Here is a 19,694-nt window from a genome sequence, read left to right as displayed (position 1 = left end):
AAGGACGCTCTTCCACACGAAGCAAATCCCTATTCATTTCCTCCTTACCTTTTCGCTTTTACTGCGCTGTTATGTTCCAAGTTATATGGGCGCACAGCTTAGGAAGTCGGGTGCAACAAGGCCTATACCCCTTCCCTCTCCGGCTCCTTTCTCCTCACGGGCAACCGCTTGCACCCCCTTCGGATGTGTCTTTCGGTATTCACCTCCAGATCTCCAAACAATGTGCTTCTGTTGCTACTTCTTGATTTGTAAGCATCACCTACCGGCGTCCCAGCACACGAGGTGAAGATGGAGCTCCCGTCTGCCCCTGCCCCCCCCGCCGGGGAACCCTCGCCATCCTGCCCGGGCATCCCATACTCACTCGGGGGGGTGGTTGGGTCAATACTCAGTATTTCCACTGTTATGCTCACACACCCGTCACCTACAGTTGTCACGCGCGGGATATCGATGATCTCTTCTCTTCTAGTTTCCCCTGAATAACTGTCATTTCAAGAATGTGCTTTTTCTCTGAATTCATCACTAAGGCTGCCCTGTACTCTCCCCCCAAAAGTCTATATATCCTCTCAGGACGTGCAAAACAAAACAGACGCTTATCTCTTCCCCCTCCATGAAGACAGCCTTCCAGAAGCCTCCTTCACCTGCTCCGGGCTGAGCGGGCCATTCTCCATGCCCGTCACCCTGGACTTCCCCCCAGCTGGTGTTCCTGTTTGCGCCTCTCCCGTGTTGAAGGCCTTCCCCACGACCTGGATCCCGTATCTTCCTCTTCCACGTCTTCGTCTAAATACCTCGTGAGAAAGGGAACTGGGTAGAAAACCTTGAGACCTTAAGGTCTTTTCCATCTTCAATCTGGCTGTTGTGAGGCCCCCGACTCCCCTAACAGGTTCAAGAACGGTAGCTGGCCACCTGGGGAAGGACTAGATTTCCTAGAAACCAGGAGCCGGGTGAGGCCGTCTGACTGTCTTCTTCAGTGGAATGTGAGTAGAAACTATCTGGGCTGCTTCCTAGTCAGACCTCTGAGCCAGGTGCACCCCCCTCCCCACTTCTTGCCCCTCGCTGCCGGCTACGACCCAGGGACATCAGCAGCCCAGTTGTGACAGGGCAGATGGCGATGCCCCAGAGCAGTAGGGCTCCTCGGATGTCACTGTGCACACACATCCCCTGAGCACCTTCAAACACAGATACTGATTCTGAAGTTCTGTGGTTGGGGAGGGGCGGGGAGAGGGTGCCTGGGCGGCTCAGTCAGTTGAGTGTCCGACTCTTGGTTTTGACTCAAGTCATGATTTCACGGTTTGTGGGTTCGAGCCCCACCTCGGGCTCTGTGCTGGTGATGCAGAGCCTGCTTGGGATTCTCTCTCTCTCCCTGTCTCCCTCTCAAAATAAGTAAATAAACTTACCAAAAAAAAAAAAAAAAATGGGGGGGGGGCGCCTGGGTGGCTCAGTCGGTTGAGCATCTGACTTTCGCTCAGGTCATGATCTCACGGTCCATGAGTTCAAGCCCCACGTCAGGCTCTGTGCTGACAGCTCGGAGCCTGGAGCCTGCTTCAGATTCTGTGCTCCCTCTCTCTCTGCCCCTCCCCTGCTCGCACTGTCTCTCAAAACAAAACAAAACAAAACTCTGTGGTTGGGCCTGAGATCTGCATTCCTAACAACGCCATCAGCACTGCTGGCCTGCAGACCACACTGTGGGATACACAGTGGCAGAGTTGCAGGGCTGGCCTTGATCTTCGGATGACCCGTGGAGTGTGCTGAACTACCCACACTGGACCGTTCTCTGGGGAAAAATGAAGTTCTGTTTTGTTGTGTCATTGCATTGTTAGCCTCTATCTTAGTGCAGCTGGAGGACAGAATCCCAGATCGGAACAGCTCAGTACGTAAACCTTCACTTATTCTCACTTTCCTTGTTTTATTTTTTTTTTAAGTTTGTTTTTTTTTTTTTACACTTCTCCATTTAAGTAATCTCTACACCCAACATGGGGCTCAAACTCTCTACCCAGAGATCAAGAGTCGTGCACTCTTCCAAGTGAGCCAGGCAGGCGCCCCTGATCTTGTTTTTCAATACAACTGTGCCCTGGGCGCCTTCCAGAACCAAAGACCCTCTGTTTCCATCTTCAACAAAGAAACCTCCAGTAACGGGATGGGGTTGAGGACCTGCAAAGATGTATGCAGTAAGGAAAAGACTGGGCAGGAGGTGGGGGTGGGGGTCCTAACTACCTCAAATAACCCGCTTCACTTTAGTATCACCTCTACCCCAGTTGTGCATTAATTTAAGAGTGAATTGGGGCGCCTGGGTGGCTCAGTCGGTTAAGCGTCCGACTTCAGCCCGGGTCACGATCTCGCGGTCCGTGAGTTCGAGCCCCGCGTCGGGCTCTGGGCTGATGGCTCAGAGCCTGGAGCCTGTTTCCGATTCTGTGTCTCCCTCTCTCTCTGCCCCTCCCCCCGTTCATGCTCTGTCTCTCTCTGTCTCAAAAATAAATAAACGTTAAAAAAAAAATTAAAAAAAAAAAAGAGTGAATCAAGTTGCAGGGCGCCTGGGTGGCTCAGTCGGTAAAGCGTCTGACTTCTGCTCAGGTCATGATCTCGCGGTTCATGAGTTCCAGCCCCGTGTCAGGCCCTGTGCTGACAGCTCAGAGCCCACTTTGGATCCTCTGTCCCCCTCTCTCTCTGCCCCTCCCCTGCTCATGCTTGCTCTCTCTCTCTCCCTCTCAAAAAAAATAAACATTGGGGTGCCTGGGTGGCTCGGTCAGTTAAGCATCTGACTTCTGCTCAAGTCACGATCTCAAGGTTCCTGTGCGTGGGGCTCTGCGCTGACATCTCAGAGCCTGGAGCCTGCTTCAGATTCTGTGTCTCCCTCTCTCTCTCTCTCTCTCTCTGCCCCTCCCCAACTCGCACTCTGTCTCTCTCTCAAAAATAAACAAACATTAAAAAATTTACTAAAGGGGGCGCCTGGGTGGCGCAGTCAATTAAGCGTCCGACTTCAGCCAGGTCACGATCTCGCGGTCTGTGAGTTCGAGCCCCGCGTCGGGCTCTGGGCTGATGGCTCAGAGCCTGGAGCCTGCTTCCGATTCTGTGTCTCCCTCTCTCTCTGCGCCTCCCCCGTTCATGCTCTGTCTCTCTCTGTCCCAGAAATAAATAAACGTTGAAAAAAAAATTTTTTTTAATAAAAAAAAAATTTACTAAAAAGAGTGAATCAAGTTGCTTTTGGGTTTTCTTTACTGCCGGCTTAATTATTCCCACTTCACTACTAAATCGGTTACCACTTGTCCTCTGTTTTCCAGCTTCTATCTAAAGTTTTGCTATTAGTTCCCCTCTCTCTTTGACCCCTTAATGCAATCCTCCTTGTTATTTCATTAGGATTTTTTTTTTAATTTTTTTTTCAACGTTTATTTATTTTTGGGACAGAGAGAGACAGAGCATGAACGGGGGAGGGGCAGAGAGAGAGGGAGACACAGAATCGGAAACAGGCTCCAGGCTCTGAGCCGTCAGCCCAGAGCCTGACGCGGGGCTCGAACTCACGGACCGCGAGATCGTGACCTGGCTGAAGTCGGACGCTTAACCGACTGCGCCACCCAGGCGCCCCATTTCATTAGGATTTTAAAAAGGAGTGGAGTTGAATGCCGGATCCCCGAGTTGATCTGAAAGTCTCCATTTGCTAACCCCGTGTGAACTAGCTTCATTCTCAACCTTCCATAGGCCGTCGAGGTGGATCTTTCCAAAAAAAGGTAAACCTGGTCATAACCCACTTCTCGGAGATCCTTTAAGGGCTCTCAAGTGCTTTCAGAACAAAGTCCAAATTACTCAGCCTGCAAGCCGCCTTCTCCTGATCCGGCTCCCACTTCAGTCTGGCTGCTGCCACACTCCACTCACTGGGGCCGAGCCGAACGCCTTGCTGTACTTGGGCTGGGCCGGGCAGGCCCCTTCTCAGCACCATGCACCTGCCGCGCCGACCCCCTTTTCCATCCAACCTCCCGGTCACCGGGTTAATTAACCCCTAAGGCCCGATTCTGGCAAGGCTGCATCCCCAAATCCTCGCTCTGTGCTCCCGAAGGTGCACCCTGAGCGTGCCTCTCGGCAAACATCGACCTCACTGTCACGTGGGGCTCCATCCCCTTCACCTCCGGACCCCCAGACCCCACCGCGTAATAGGGAAGCGGAAAGGGGGAAAGGCTGAGATTGCCAAGCCCGTGCTTCAGTGGGGCTGCAGCCCAGGAGGAAGCGCTAGGACGAACAACGCAACACTTACCAAGTCAGGCTCTGCCCCGGCCTCGCCGGACGCCGACAGAGCCCACGGCCGTCCAGTCCGGAGGGACACCCCAGAGCTGCCGCCATCGCCACCCGGCACCAGCAGACGCGCGATAAATTCTCATAGAAGAAATCAAATAGATACCCCAGGGCAGTGTCGCGAAAGCGGACAGGTCTGAATGACCTCAGCCCAAGGAATGAAATGTTTCACCACCGCCTCTTACCACAGGTGGTCGCGAGGTGGCGGCGGCGGCGCAGACCGGGGCGTGCGCATGGCACCCTGGGAGTTGTAGTTCACTGGGTGACTACCCCGCCCCAGCAAGGCGAGGCTGCGCTGAGCATCCTGGGAATTGTAGTCTCAGCTAGAGAGCGACCTGCGCAGGCGCAAGCTGACAGCCACTTCCGGGCTCGAGCGTCGAGTTTCGCCGAAGAAGAAAACCCCGCGGAGGAGTCCCGGAGTGACCATGGCGACCTACAGCCTGGCGAACGAGAGGCTGCGCGCCCTGGAAGACATCGAGCGGGAAATCGGCGCCATTCTCCAGAATGCAGGTTCGGGACGCGACGGCGGTACTTGCGCCGCCCGCCGCCAGGCAGTGGGGACGGGAGGGAGCCCGAGTGCTCGCGCTGCGGGGCGGGTCCCGGGGCGGGTCCCGGGGCGGGTCCCGGGGCGGGGCAGCACCCGGCCAGCCCCGCCCTCTCTCCGCCCCGCAGGTACCGTGATCCTGGAATTGTCCAAGGAGAAAAGCAACGAGCGGCTCTTGGACCGGCAGGCGGCGGCCTTCACGGCGTCGGTGCAACACGTGGAAGCGGAGCTGTCGGCTCAGATCCGGTACCTCACCCAGGTGTGTGTGCTGGGAGGTCCTGCGCGCCCGCCTGGCCCTCCGCCTAAGCGTTAGCCTTCGGGGATCGTTGACCTTTGGAGCCAGACGGGACTTGGCCGTCCACACTGGCTGGCACCACCCACGACCCAGCCGGATGACCCTTGGCAGAACCTCCCCTCTCCAGGGCTGGCTTCTCCTTCTAAAAAGAAAGTCCTGAAGGCAGGCCCGCCTGCCTCACTGCTCTGCATCACATGAGCTACTGGGGACAGGGAATTCCCAAGGACTTGTAAACAATGCCAAACCCACAGGACTTTGCACTTAGGAACTTGACCTGACCTCGTGGGTTTGAAGTGGTTACGTGGAGAAAAGGGACAGGGTCAAGAGGGTTCTGAAGTCATTACAACAGCAACAACCATTTGCTAAGATTTTGCAGCATGCCAGACGCTGCATTATCTATTCCTACAACAGCTCTAGGAAGTAGTTGTTGTTACCCACATTTTACAGATGAGGTTAAGAGAAGTTAAGTGATTGGGGCCCCTGGGTGGCACAGTCGGTTAAGCGTCCGACTTCAGCCAGGTCACGATCTCGCGGTCTGTGGGTTCGAGCCCCGCGTCGGGCTCTGGGCTGACGGCTCAGAGCCTGGAGCCTGCTTCCGATTCTGTGTCTCCCTCTCTCTCTGCCCCTCCCCCGTTCATGCTCTGTCTCTCTCTGTCCCAAAAATAAATGAACGTTGAAAAAAAAAAATTTAAAAAAAAAAAAGAGAAGTTAAGTGATTTACCCAGGGTCACCCAGCCACCGCCCATGTGCCATAATGGATTCACACTCAAGGAAGAAAATGATACAGGAGACTGGATGCTTGGGTGGGGAGATGGGGAAGGGAAGGGGTGCTTCACCGATCAATGTGAATGTCCCCTAGGTGGCCACGGGGCAGCCCCATGAGGGTTCCAGCTACTCTTCGAGGAAGGACTGTCAGATGGCCCTGAAGCGAGTGGACTACGCTCGCCTCAAGCTCAGTGATGTGGCCCGAACCTGTGAGCAGATGCTGGAAAACTAGGCCAAGCAGGTGGAGTGAGAGGTCGGAGGAGGACCCGGGACAGAACCCAGACACCTGTGCAATGGGTACTGTGGGCCGCCACATACACGCCCTGCTGGCCAGAGGATATGGGGACAAAGGGACTGAAAGTGGGGGGTGGAGAAACTTGGCAGACCAAGCCTGCCACAACTCTGCCCTGGTTCCTGCTCCTGCTCCTGCCCTCCACGAAAGTGCTGGCGAGCTCAGACAGACGGAGATTCAGACACCAAACCCACTTCCTCCAACACCGTGTGACCCTGTCGCAGGCCTCTGCAGATGGGACCAATGAAGACACGTTCTTCATTGAAAGAAGCAAAAACAAGAACTAAGGGTTTTAATAATAAAAACAGTAGCAAGAAAAGCAAGGAGCCCAGACTCTCACTGGAACATACGTGGGTGATACAGGGATTGGGGGAAATGAAACCAAACTGCGTGGCGCCCCGCCGGGGAGCGGGGGTGGGAAAAGCCCAGGCCCGCACTGTGGGAGAGGAAGCAGGAGGGAGGAACAGCTGGTGTGTGAAGGGGGGGGGGGGGGCAAGTGGGGAGACCCTCAGCGGAGAGGTTGAAGCCAAGAACTGCGGTAAGGGAGCAAGGGATTGAAGGCCACATTTGCAGAAGGAAGAGTCAATAATTATAAAAATAATCTTTAGTAATTAAAAACATACATGAAGACTTTATCCAAGAGATCACATTAGAAGATGGATTTTACAGGATTGTGTAGAAAAAAATAGGAAGGGTCCACAAGAGGGCAGCGCTTGGTTACGTGCACATTAACCAGAAAACAGCTAGAGTGCCCACCAGGCGCCAGAGAGCATTCTAATGTATCAATTCAACGCATAGGGGGCTGAATAAATCACAATGGCTGCCCTCGGAGATTTCCATCCTTAGCTCAAGCGTTGGAGTCTGATGCCACAGGTGTGTAATGGAACTGTAGATCTGGAAAAGATAAGGAAATTTCGAGATGAGCTCTGAGATCAAGAGAAGTTTAGGGGAAGAGCTTGACCCGGGGAGTCAGATCCCAAAACATTAGCCATACGACCTAGTAACACAACAGGTGCTCAGTAAAGATCTGTGAATTAAATGAATGGCTCCCACGTTCTCTGCTATCTTCCTGATCTTGCTCCAAACCCGGCCTGTTTTTTGTCTTAATTTTTGTTTTTGATGTGTTTATTTATTTTTGAAGGAGAAAGAGACAGCACGAGTGAGAGAGGAGCAGAGAGAGGGGGAGACACAGAATCCAAAGCAAGCTCCAGGCTCTAAGCTGTCTGCACAGAGCCCGACGCGGGCTCGAACTCACAGACTGCGAGATCATGACCTGAGCCGAAGTCGGATGCCTGACCGGCTGAGCCACCCAGGCGCCCCAACCCTGCCTCATCTCCCTCTCTAGTCTATAGTCTCTGGCTGACTCTTCTCTCATTGCCTATGATCCACAGTGTAGACAGCCTTCATAACTGACTGCCTGGGGCAGGTTTCCAGCCAACTAGGAGCTACCAGGGGCAGGATCCCTGCCCAGGAGGCTCTGGGCCCCCAGGAGAGGGGCCTAGAGACCCAGCTTACCTGGAGACTGCTGCCGGCACTGCTCCCTCCTCCTCTGGCACAGGATGTACAAGAGGACAACGGTGAGAGCGAGGGTGATGGCCAGGAGGGATACCACAGGGACCGTAGCTGGTGTCCCAGATGTCGGTCCCACGTTGTCTTCCAACTGCTTCTGCTTCTCCCCAGCCTCAGGCCCAGCCCCAAGCCCGTGGCCCACAGTGGGTGTAGCAGTTTCGTTGATGTGGGCGAGCTTTTCATCCGAGGACGGCGCTCCTGCTGGAAGTGTGGGTGCCTGGGTGGACCGCACGGCAGGTGGCAGGTGCGTCTGGGCAGGGGAGCCCAGGTCTAAAGGTGCCGTTCCTGTGGGCTCAGGAACCTGGCTGCTGGGGGGAGGTGAGTGCTGCCGGGAGGCCGCGCTCCCAGCGTCCACATGTCCACATTCTGGAGAGGCAAGAAGTAAGGGATCAGGGCTCTGAGATGAGGGACAAGGTGAAGACGCAGAGGGAAGCGTGGTACATCAAGGAGAACATCAAGGTAACAGCAGATGGCCAGAAGAGGAAGGCAGAGGCAGAGGGGAAAGTGGGGGGCAAGGAAGTGAGCCGACCTCAACGGGGAACCACTACAACAGGCATGCGCTCTGCGCTGGGAGGTAGAGCGACCCCAGGGGTGGGGGTGGGGGGACCCTGGCTCTGCTACAAAGCAGTTGTGTGACCTGTCCCTTGCCTCTCAGCCTCTCTGGGACTCCTTTCTTTCAGTCGTAAAGCAGGGATAATGTTAGTACCAACGGCCACAGTAGCTAGGAGGCTTAAACGCAATAATGTAGGTCTCTGGAGCCTAACGTACATGCTGAAATGATGTGAGGTCGTGCCTGCAGCAGACTTGGAAACGCATCGGAAAGTAAGGCGGGCCGATGGTGGATGGAAGGACGGACAGACAGATGGACACACACTAAGGCAAATATGGCTTCCGTGTTGGAAACCTGATACTGTAAAATATAAGCTATATTTATGCGTACAAACTACACAAAATGCATAAAATATGAATATGTAAAAGCCACATACTGTAGAACCCAGGCCATGGGTATCTGGATGCTCACTATACAGTTCTTTCAACTTTTGTGTATATCTTTAAATTTCCTTAATAAAGTCACAGTGAATGATGTTGGGGGAACTGGGACGGAAGGGGCTTTGGCCGGCACCAGAAACCATAGAAAAGTGAGGTGTCACAGGAGAGGAGCCAGGTAAAGAAGACTGTAAGGGGGAGGACGCAGCCCTGGAAACAGATCTCAGGGAGGAGGGGGGAAAGCTCGTACCTCTGAGATCAAAGCAGTTCATCAGTTCTTGAACCCATTGGTCTCTGCTGCCCCCACACACACTCCGGACAGGTAGCTGGAACCTGCCGAGGAAAGGCGGGGTCTCACAAGCTGCACCCCTTCTCCCAACCCTTTCCTCATTCCAAAGATGTGAGGTCATCACCAACAGCAAGTGAGGCCTTTTTCCCAGAACAGGAAATTCCCACGTACATAAGACAGGGAAACAAAGCTGTGCACACTGTGGAGCAAACACAACCCGGAGAGGGGGCTCCCAGGGGTTCCAGTTTGACCAGAGGGGGGTCCTCTCGCCACCCGGAGGCGCTGCCCTCCCCAGCGGTCAGTGAGATTACCGGATGTAGGAGTTACAGCGATGATACACTTTCAGGTGCTTTCGGAGATGTGCCAGTAACTGACGCTTTGGAGGGGAGCCGGAAGAAATTGTTGTCCCGCAGTAACAGCTGCCAGTGACGCTGCCCTCGTTGCCATCGCCTGAGCGGGACAGGACAGAGGTAGTCGGCACAGGTTCCCGGCCGGAGGGGCTCCCCCGGCTGCCACCGAAGCTCCAACCCACTGCTCCGTTGCAGCCTCTTCGCTAGATCCCGGGATCTCACCACCGGGCACAACCCACCCATCACACCGCCAAACGCGTCCCTGATCGTCCCCCAGCCCAGGTGTCCCCCAGCCTGTCCCCAACCTCAGGCAGCTGGCCCCCTCGCTGCCCCGGCGGCCTGGGGACCCGGGCTCGGCACTTACTTACCCACCACAACCCTGCGGCCCTCGGCGCCCCCCTCCCATCCCGTCCCGTTCCCGGACTCGGGAGTCTGGGCGCCACCCCGCTCCGGACGAACCTGGCGGAGGCAGCAGCTCCAGCAGGAGGAGGAGAGCGAGGGACCGGAGTCCCCAGGGCCGCCTCATGTCGGGGACCCGGCGGCACCGGAGCGCGGCGTCCAAAGAGTTCCTCCCGGTCCCGTGGGCGCGAGCCCGGGTCGGGGGGCTGCGCGAGCTGGCGGCGCCCTCCTGCCGCGCACGCACCGTCCGAACCGACAGCGCGGTCGGTACTGCGAGGACCTCGCGGACCGCGCCTCCCGCCGCGGGGAAAACCCCGGAGGCGGGGCCCCGCGCCCCCGCGCCCCCGCGCCCGCCGGGAACGCGCGCCGAAAGCAAAGGAAAAGCCGGCTGCGCGGGGGGCGGGAGGCCCGACGGGCTGACTCCGGCTGCCGTCCGCCCGCCTAGGTCAGGCCTCGAGCTCAGGACTCCGACGCGCTTTCGCCTCCCGGCGCGCCCGGGTCACATGCCGGTGATGCCGGCCGGGGAAGTCCGGGCGGGGGCCGCACACCGGCCGGGCCCCCTCGGCGCGCGCTCCCGACGCGCGGGGCGTGGCCACCGAGGGCGGGCTCGGGCGGCCCTGACGTCACACCCGCGCCCCCCACCCCACCCCCCAGCCAGCCCCGAGGTATTTACCTTCGAAAAGTGGTGGCGGCTGCAGGTACCGGAGGAGCGGAGCGGCCGGGAGGGGCTGGGTCCCCTGGGGCTCCCCGCCGAACCGATCCAAGCCGGAGGGATGCCCCGGCTCAGACGGATCCCGGAGTCTTGCCTCCTGCCCAAACCCTTCCCCTCGGGTTGGCCCTCCAAACCTGCTCAGCGCTCGAACCCCGGTCCTGAGGGTTTGAACCCCCAATACCGCCTCTCTCGTGACTACTCCTCTTAAAGCCTCCTCGCCCCCTTCCAAGTCTATTCCCCATTCCCACCCTGAGCCCCGAAAACTAGCCTCTGCTCCTAACATTCCTCCAATCCAGAGGTTCCCCTCGTACGTGACCCTCAGACCCACGCCCTCCCCATCTTGTGACCCGGCCCCCAACTCCCCTCACCATACATCCGTTCCTCTGCTCAGTCTGGGCCCAGGCCCCTGTGGCCCTGAAGACATGGAGTTTGTATCTGGATACCGGGATGAATTCCTTGATTTCGCTGCCCTCCTGTTTGGCTGGTTCCGAAAGTTCGCGACGGAGCGCGGGGCTGTGGGGGCCAGCCTTGAGGGCCGCTGGCGCCAGCTGGAGACGCAGATCAGAAGGCTGCCCCAGGACCCCGCCCTTTGGGTGCTGCATGTTCTGCCCAACCGTAATGTGGGCATCAGCCTGGGGCAAGGAGCAGAGCCAGGCCCTGGATCGGGCCTGGGGGCTGCCCAGTTCCTGGGAGATGAGCCCCCACTCCACCTGCGAGACCTAAGCCCCTATGTCAGTTTTGTCAGCCTGGAGGAAGGGGAGGAAGCAGAGGAGGAGGAGGAGGAAGAGAGTGGAGAGGAGGAGGGTGCAGGCTTGGAGAAGGTAGATCCAGACAAAAATGGGGCCCCTGCCCCTACCAGCAGGGACTCCCCCCAGGAAGCAAACCCTCCAGGGAGGCCAGAGGAGCCGGAGCGACAGGCAGGAGGTGGAGGAGGTGGCCAGGATTGCTGCCGAGAAGACAAGGCAGAGGACGAAGCAGTCCCTGAGAGGAGGAAGGGGCGGAGAAGTGGTAAGACCCCGGGGTGGGGGCCTGGCCCTGCCCTGACCCCTCTCTGCACGCCCCCCCCCCCCGCCCCGCTTTGGAAGACCTCCTATACCTCTCAGAGCCTGGCCAGGAGTCACTGACGGTGGCCTGCAGGCTGATGTCGCCCGAAAAGGTGTTTTCATTGACCCACAATGTTTTTTTGGTTTTTGGTTTGTTTGTTGTTTTTTTTTAAAATTTGAGTCAACATTTATACATTGAAATTAAAAGCCAAACAAACTCAAGAAACATTTAAAGTTGCAACAGCAGGCCTGCATTTCTGCCTGTGCGGCAGTTGGCCCCAGCAGATGAGTCACGTCCTCTCTCCCTGGTCCCTCCTGTTCATTTTGTTGACTTGCCCAGCCCCCCTAGGCCTGATGTTCACACCCCTGACTTTCCCCTTCTTCCCCAGAGGCTGCCCCCCTGCACCTTTCCTGCCTCTTGCTGGTAACAGACGAACATGGCACCATCTTGGGCATTGACCTACTAATGGATGGAGCCCAGGGCAGTGCAGGCAAGGGCTCAGGGCCAGAGAACCTGGCCCCTCGGGCCTATGCTCTCCTCTGCCACAGCATGGCCTGCCCCATGGGCTCCGGAGACCCTCGAAAGCCCCGACAGCTGACTGTGGGAGATGCCCAGCTGCATCGGTACAGAAATCCAGTATCTGAGATCGAGGGGTGGGGGGAGCTAGGAGTCTGGACTCCTGAGCAACCCCGAGGCTGACTCCGTCTCCACCCCCACTCAGAGAGCTGGAGAGTCTGGTCCCGAGGCTGGGAGTGAAGCTAGCCAAGACGCCGATGCGCACATGGGGTCCCCGGCCAGGCTTCACGTTTGCCTCCCTTCGGGCTCGAACCTGCCACGTCTGTCACAGACATAGCTTTGAAGTGAAGCTGACACCTTGGTGAGCAGCCAGAAAGAGGGGGGTGACAGGGAGGAAGACCCCAACAGTCAGGCAAACAAGACAAAGCTGGCCGCTGGGGGGCCCAGGAGACAGAATGGGGACGGGGAAATAAAAGGAAGAAAAGGGCAGCTGTTGACAGCAGAATATACAGGAAAACAGACCAGGTGATATACGGGCAGCGGCAGGACGGACAGACAGCAGACCGAGGGCCTCCAGAGATTAACGCCGGGTGTCCCCACCCCCCGTGCCCCCAGCCCCCAGTGTAGCGCGGTCCTGTACTGCGGAGAGTCTTGTCTCCGGGCCGACTGGCGGCGATGTCCGGATGACGTGAGCCACCGGTTTTGGTGCCCGAGGCTCGCGGCCTTCATGGAACGTGCCGGAGAACTGGCAACGCTGCCTTTTACCTACGCCACAGGTACCACCAGGAGATCAAGATGGGGTGGGAGGAACCGGGGCTGGGTGCCCGGCTACGGGGTCCTGGGGCTGACGGGTTAGTAGTGCTGGGGGCTGGATCCCAGAAACAAGGGCTGGGGACTAGACCCCTGGAGCTGAACACACGGTCTGGGGCTGAGGAGTGTGTGCCTGGGTCCCTGAGACAGCTCAGGGGATCCGGGCAGCCCAGCTCCACCCCTAACTGGTGACTTAACTTTTTAGACCCTCTGTTTCCTCATCTGCAATATAAGTATATTAACAAATGCTCAAGCCCGGAAAATCGTTCTAAGGATTCTGTGGTGTTCACACCTGCTATGCTGTAGACACTCAGAACGAGATTCAGACCCAGGGTCCTTGGGAGAAACTGAGCAGAGCTGTAGTCTGGGGTCCTGGCCACCAGGCCCTCAACCCCTCCCCTCCTCCTTCTGCAGAGGTGACCAGTGAAACCTTCAACAAGGAGGCCTTCCTGGCCTCACGGGGCCTCACTCGTGGCTACTGGACCCAGCTCAGCATGCTGATTCCAGGCCCTGGCACGCCCAGGCACCCCCGGGGCAGCACGCCATCCCTCAGCCTTCTTCTCAGTGGTTTGTGGGGTTCTCTTCAGGCACGGGCCCCTCAGCCTAGAGGGAAGGACGGGAGAGAAACAAGTTGTCCGGATCCCAGATAATGCCTCTGCATAAGCACCAAACTCCACCATCACCCCCAGGGCTATCGTAGACGTATCCCCAGTCCTCAGGGAAGTCACCCCTGCCCGCCCCTTCCAGAAGCCTCACCCACAGGCCACTGTCCACTGCTCTTGCTTGCAACTCCGGGGAATACAACTCCTTTGGAAGGAAGAGGGGGAAGGGCTCGATGGGGGTCTCTCTGACACCAGGATCATCTTCCTTCCTTCCTCTCAGGAGATCCCTACCAGCTTCTCCAGGGGGATGGGCCTGCCCTGATGCCTCCTGTGCCCCCAGATCCACCCAGGAGCCTCTTTGGTGAGCTGGGGGGCCTTAAGGGAGCCACAGATAGAGACAGAGACCGGAGGACGCAGTCTGGGTGGCGGAGAAAAAGGGGGCTGTTAGACTGGAGGGGCTGGGGTCCAGGCCTGGACCAGGTCCCTCAGTAACCCACTCTCCCCAGGCTCATGGCAGGATTACTACAGGTGGAGGGGCCTCGGCTTGGACTCCCCCATGGCTGTGCTTCTCACCTACCCGCTGACTGTGTACTACGTCATCACCCACCTGGTGCCCCAGTCCTGTAAGGAGAGCCGAGCAGGGGGACAGAAGTGCAGGGGGCAGGGGGGCAGGGGGCTGGAGGGGGACGAGGGGAAGGGAGACCATCTTCTTAAGTAGCCAGCTTCTCCCCCAGTTCCTGAGCTCAACATCCAGAACAAGCAGTCACTGAAAATCCACGTGGTGGAGGCCGGGAAGGAGTTTGACCTGGTCATGGTGTTTTGGGTAAGTCCCTCCGGGACAGAAGGTTGGGTATGTGGAGGTGCGCGCAAGGTGAGCCCCTGATCTGTCTTCTCTGTCCTTCAGGAGCTCTTGGTCCTGCTCCCCCACGTGGCCCTAGAGCTGCAGTTTGTGGGCGATGGCCTGCCCCCCGAGAGTGACCAGCAGCATTTTACCCTGCAGAGGGTGAGGGCTGGTGGGCGGGTGGGGGTGGGGCCTGCTCTCCCGCCTCCCTCCCGCTCTCCCCTGTCTTGCCCAAGGCAGCTTCCCAGCGCCCTAACGTCTAGCCGTTTCTCCACTCCGCTCCTGGCTCCCCAGGATGGCCCAGAAGTGTCTGTCCGTCCTGGTTCCGGGGTATCGGGGCGGCTCAGCTCCGGGACCAAGGAGAAGGGGGGCCGCAGGGACCTGCAGATCAAGGTGTCTGCACGGCCCTACCACCTGCTCCAGGGGCCCAAACCTGACCTGGTTATCGGTAAGAGCCTGGGGGAGGCGTGTGGGGAGGCGGGAGAAGGCCACGGGCGACAGCATCTGCCCGCTCTCCCTCTATCTGCAGGGTTTAACTCCGGCTTCGGTCTCAAGGACACCTGGCTGAGCTCGCTGCCCCGGCTCCAGGTGGGGGATGGGGCAAAAGGGACCTGCTCTCTCCTCCTGCCCCGACCCCTCCTCCTTTTCCGAAAGCCTCTTCTTCCCACCATCCGCTCCGGACACGGGGCGCGCCCAGGGTCCTCCTGGCCCTGTCTGTCCGTCTGTCTGTCTGTGTGTCTGCCTGACTCGGGCCTCTCCCCCTCCCTGTCTGCCGCTGGCGCCCGGGGAGGGATTGGGGTGAGGCGCCGCTGGGAGAGACTGAGGCCCGCGCACCGCCCCCACCCCTAGTCCCTCCGAGTGCCGGCCTTCTTCACCGAGAGCAGCGAGTACGGCTGTGTGATGGACGACCAGACCATGGCGGTGGCCACGGGAGGGGGCACCAGCCCCCCGAGGCCCAATCCCTTCCGCTCCCCTTTTCGCCTGCGAGCGGCCGACAACTGCATGCCCTGGTAACTGCCCGCGACCCCCGCGGGGTCCTCCGCCCTCCTCCTGGGACCCCCTGCTCCGCCCCCGGCCCCGGCCCCCGGCCCCCGGCCCCGCCCCCGCGGGCTCCCGCCGCCTGCACCTGCCGCCCCGCCCCGGGGGCGTGTCCCGCCCGGGCCGCCCCGCCCCCCGCTCGGGCCGCCCCGCCCCTCCCTGACGGCGCCACGCCCCCTCAGGTACTGCAACGCCTTCATCTTCCATCTGGTCTACAAGCCCCCGCAGGGGGGCGGGGCCCGCCCGGCGCCGGGTCCCGCGCCCCAGGCCCCGCCCCCCGCCGCGCCCCCCGCCCCCGCCCGCAGACGCCGAGGGGAGAAGAAACCTGGGCGGGGGGTCCGCCGGCGCAGGTGAGGGCCCAGGTGTGGCCGCCCGGCGCCCCCCGCCCAACACGCCCCCGAAAGCAGATCGGAGCCGCGCACGGCCGGGGGGAGGCGTTTGGCGGATCGCGCGGAGGTAAATAAAAGTGCTCGTTTGAAGCCACTGAGTCACGCGCCTTCCGGTTATACGCCCCGGACGGGGTCCTTAAACGCGGAGGAGAGGAAAGGATTTCGGGATGACTCATTTTCCTCCAGCTTCTTTCCGCCCCGCCATGGCTGTCGCCTCCCTTCCCCGCGGCTACGACCCTCCTTGGCAATCCCAAACTCCTGGGGTGTGTGTGGGCGGGGCGGGGGGGGGGGTAAGTCATTTCCAGGCCCCTGTAACCCTCGGGGACCTGCCCCAACGCAAGACCCGAGAAGGGGAAAGTGGCTTCTCACTAGCAGGCAGGGCAAAAGCATACAGGCTCCCAGGGGCGCACAGACCCCGTGGTTTAGAGGCAGCGAAGGGCCCCAGGCCACCCAACCCTGGGCCCTCCTCCGTCCGGTCTCCACCTTCTCTCGTTCCGCATATCCAGTGAAGGGCCAATTTCTGAGTCAGCCTGCCAAAGGCATTCAAGTTCACCTGTTCGTTCACCAGGCAGAGAATTCCCTCTAGGGCATTAGTCCCCTGCTTCGATCCCCTTTCCTCCATTCTTAAAATCCCCGTGAGTGTGGGCTGGGCTTAGTGCCTCCGTGGCTAAGTACAGAAAGGGAAAAGTAACAGAGAAGCTTGGCACACACCACTTTCCCCCAGTGAGTAAGTCATGTTGATGTCATGTGCTCCCCGACCTGTTGCAATGAGGCCCCATCACCTTAGTGTTCTTCCTAAGAATCCCTAAGCTCTGTCTCATCCTGAGAAAACATCGGACGAATCCAACCTGTGGGACAGTCTACAGAACGCATGACCACTCCTGCCAAAGTGTCAAAGTCACGAGAGGCGAGGAAAGACCAAGAAACTGTGACAGACTGGAAGAGACAGAGGGGACATGATGTCTAAAGATGACGTGGTATCCTGGGTCGGATCCTGGGGCAAAGAAAGGACTTTGGTGGAAAAAACTGGGGAATCCAAATAAAATCTATATTTAGCTAACGGTATGGTGTCTGTGCTAATGTCTCAGTTTCCATAAACACACTGTGGTGGTTTAAGACATAACGTTAAAGGAAAATGGGTGAAGGGGTACAGGAACGTTCTGTCTTTGTAGCTCACCTATAAATCTAAAAATTATTTCATTTTTTACAATGTTTTATTTATGTATTTTGAGAGAGAGAGAGGCACAAGGGAGGGGCAGCAGGGAGAGAGAGAGGGAGACAGCACTCCAAGTAGGCTCCAGGGAGCTGGCTCACTGGCTGCATAAGGAAATGCAAATTAATAAGAAAAAGAAAGTGAAATACACAATCCCCTGGTTTGCATCTATAATAGCTAAAATGAAATTTTAAAAAAAGTTCTGAAAAAATTTTTTAACATTTATTTATTTTCAAGAGACAGAGAGTGAGCAGGGGAGGGTCAGAGAGAGAGGGGGAGACACAGAATCCGAGGCAGGCTCCAGGCTCTGAGCTGTCAGCACAGAGCTCAACACGGGGCTTGAACTCACTAACCCTGAGATCATGGCCTGAACCGAAGTCCGACCCTTAACGGACTGAGCCACCCAGGCACCCCCTATTTTTGGTTTTAAATCCTGCAGGGTAGGAGAACATGTTTGGGGCAATGTGGGACCCACAGCTCCCTATGGAACAACCACAGGTGTCCTTACACAGTCCAGACAGGCAGGAAGTCATTCCCCGGGGAATAATCCGGAAGCCAGCTGTCCAGCCGCCAAGAGTCACCGCATTAGCATACACTCAGGTACTGTTCAAAAGGCCGTATTATGAGTAACATAAGACCCTCCTCTCTCCCCTATTACTTGGGAAATTCCAAGATTTTAAGAAGCACTGTGCCAGGAACTGGGACACAGACAAAATATATATTATCATATCACAATATCACACCCCCAGCTTTTTCCCAGAGTGTTTGAAGGCACAGCCCAGACATCAGTCATCTTACTGTTATGCATCTATAACTAACTCATTAAGGGCCTTGAAAAAATTGTAACCACGGGGCCATTATCACACCGAAAAAGTTAGCATTTATTCTTTAATATCTTGTAATACCCAATTCACGTTCAAATTTCTTCGATTATCTCAAAGATGGCTTTTACAGCTGGTTTGTTGCAACGAAGAAATAAACAAGGTCCAGGGCGCCTGGGGGGCTCAGTGGGTTAAGCGACCGGCTTCCGCTCAGGTCATGATCTCATGGTCTGTGAGTTCAAGCCCCGGCATCGGGCTCTGTGCTGACGGCTCCGAGCCTGGAGCCTGCTTCGGATTCTGTGTCTCCTTCTCTCTGCTCCCCCACCCTTAAAAATAAATACACATTAAAAAAAGAAAGAGAGAAAGAAACAAGGTCCACACGTGGCTTTGGCTGCTGTGTCCCATCGGTCTCTTTTACTCTGTAAGGGGATTCCCTGTCTTTTTTCTTTCTTTTTTGTTTTCATGCCACTGTGAGAAACTGAATCATTTGTCCTGTAGAAAGTTTCTCATCCTGGATCTGGCTGACCGCTGACTCGGGATTTTTTTTTTTGTTTGTTTTTTAATTTGTCTGTCTTCCTTAGTGCCTGTAAGGGGGTAGATAGATCCAGCTGGGAAAGGCCCTTCTCGAGTGGCCTCTGCCAACCTCCAGGCAGGGTTCATGCCACCTTCCGCCCCCTCTCCACGCTCCAGCCAGCAGCCTCCAAATAAAGACATTGTGGAACTTCCCCCCTGTTCTTGCCTAAATATCACTTCCTTAGGAAAGTACAACTTCCTTGACTCCCAGATAAGGGTAGACCCGCCCACCCCACCCCCCCTGCTGAGCCCTCAGCACCCTAAAACTCTAAAAGGGAAGCCTAGATCCCTGCTGAATTGAGGGGGAATGGAGCTTTTTACCACTCTCTTGGCCAGAAAATAACCTTTCCCTAAATTCCTGCTGTCTACCGCATAAAAGTCTGAAAGGATATGGTTATCTCCGACTGGTAGGATTACTAAGGATTTGCTGGCTCATCTGACTCAGCCGTGTGGCTCATTTTTTTCCATAAGCATACGGTACCTGTAGCACAAAAATGTTTAATTTACGAGTTGCTGTCTTTAATAATTCACTTCCTCAGTACTGATTGAATGCACACGAGGCTTCGTGCTGTACTTTAGAGAGGTGACGGGGAGAACAGACATGCTTTCTGGCTCCGTGAAGCTTTCAGTCCACGGCAGGGGCCAGCAGGCTGTGGCCTCCGGCCAAATCTGGCCCTTTCGTACGACCTGCAGGCTACGAAGCCAAAAGAAGAACATTTTGTGATGTGAAAATTGTTATGAACTTCAAATTGCAGTGTCCCTAAATCTATGATGAAATAGACCCACAACTATTTATGTGTTGTCTGTGGCTACTTGAATGATGCAAACAGACTTGTGCTTGTGACAAACCATACGGCCCCACAAAGCCTAAAATATTTGCTAACAGGCTCTTCATAGGAAAAGCACACCGACCCCTGGTTAGGGCAGGATTTTCAAAAAGCAGGGGCCCTGGCTGGCTCAGTCGGAAGAGCATCCAACTTTGATCTCGGGGTTGTGAGTTCGAGCTCCCCGTACTTGATGTAGAGATTACTTAAACCTAAAAAGGAAGATTTTCAAAATGCAGATTTATGAGAGTTTATTAAGTCAATTTAGTGGGCCTCAAACAGTGTTCTATTTTTAAAAATTTTTTAATGTTTGTTTTTGAGAGAGAGAGAGAGAGGACAAGTAGAGGACGCCGGGCAGAGAGAGAAGGAGACACTGTTGCATCCACACGACTCCTGAAACAGAATGCTACGGGCACCAGTGACAGTCACAACAAAGTTTATTACGATGAGAGGCAAAGCCGATCGATCGGGACCAACACTCTTGATAAGAGTGTGGCCCCGAACAGCTGGGGTACAGAGTGTTTAAAGCTGATCACATCGATT

General features: G+C 56.7%; 3 protein-coding genes and 1 long non-coding RNA gene across 5 annotated transcripts; 2 read left to right on the top strand and 2 right to left on the bottom strand.

The window, feature by feature from the left end:
* Window positions 1–4,611: 4,611 nt before the first annotated feature.
* MED11 (mediator complex subunit 11) lies at window positions 4,612–6,493 on the top strand. Its single transcript, XM_043582841.1, has 3 exons — window positions 4,612–4,788; window positions 4,951–5,081; window positions 5,977–6,493. The coding sequence occupies exons 1-3, from the start codon at window positions 4,704–4,706 to the stop codon at window positions 6,112–6,114; spliced, it is 354 nt and encodes a 117-aa protein (XP_043438776.1). The 5' UTR covers window positions 4,612–4,703; the 3' UTR covers window positions 6,115–6,493.
* Window positions 6,494–6,763: 270 nt separating this feature from the next.
* On the bottom strand, window positions 6,764–10,350 carry CXCL16 (C-X-C motif chemokine ligand 16). The gene is made up of 5 exons (XM_043582840.1): window positions 9,829–10,350; window positions 9,331–9,469; window positions 8,981–9,063; window positions 7,690–8,109; window positions 6,764–7,068 (listed from the first exon to the last, which is right to left on the bottom strand). Exons 1-5 carry the CDS (start codon window positions 9,893–9,895, stop codon window positions 7,022–7,024), a joined length of 756 nt encoding a protein of 251 aa, XP_043438775.1. The 5' UTR covers window positions 9,896–10,350; the 3' UTR covers window positions 6,764–7,021.
* A 74-nt stretch (window positions 10,351–10,424) lies between these two features.
* Window positions 10,425–15,810, top strand: ZMYND15 (zinc finger MYND-type containing 15). 2 transcript variants are annotated; one of them, XM_043582839.1, is made up of 13 exons: window positions 10,425–11,488; window positions 11,913–12,147; window positions 12,246–12,401; window positions 12,656–12,816; window positions 13,265–13,417; window positions 13,733–13,813; window positions 13,959–14,075; window positions 14,187–14,275; window positions 14,357–14,455; window positions 14,588–14,741; window positions 14,823–14,881; window positions 15,143–15,303; window positions 15,514–15,810. In XM_043582839.1, the coding sequence occupies exons 1-13, from the start codon at window positions 10,903–10,905 to the stop codon at window positions 15,683–15,685; spliced, it is 2,223 nt and encodes a 740-aa protein (XP_043438774.1). In that variant the 5' UTR covers window positions 10,425–10,902; the 3' UTR covers window positions 15,686–15,810. The 2 variants fall into 2 exon arrangements, with proteins under 2 accessions (XP_043438774.1, XP_043438773.1); XM_043582838.1 differs by having other exon boundaries at window positions 14,588–14,881.
* Window positions 12,695–13,709, bottom strand: LOC122484835. Its single transcript, XR_006297726.1, has 2 exons — window positions 13,607–13,709; window positions 12,695–13,453 (listed from the first exon to the last, which is right to left on the bottom strand). It is a non-coding gene; the product is annotated as an uncharacterized LOC122484835 (long non-coding RNA).
* Window positions 15,811–19,694: the final 3,884 nt, after the last annotated feature.

This window comes from Prionailurus bengalensis, chromosome E1 (assembly GCF_016509475.1).
Source record: "Prionailurus bengalensis isolate Pbe53 chromosome E1, Fcat_Pben_1.1_paternal_pri, whole genome shotgun sequence".
NCBI classification, from domain to species: Eukaryota; Metazoa; Chordata; class Mammalia; order Carnivora; family Felidae; genus Prionailurus; species Prionailurus bengalensis.
The sequence above is the reverse complement of the archived record's forward strand: the minus strand, read 5'-3'. Positions and strand labels throughout refer to the sequence as shown.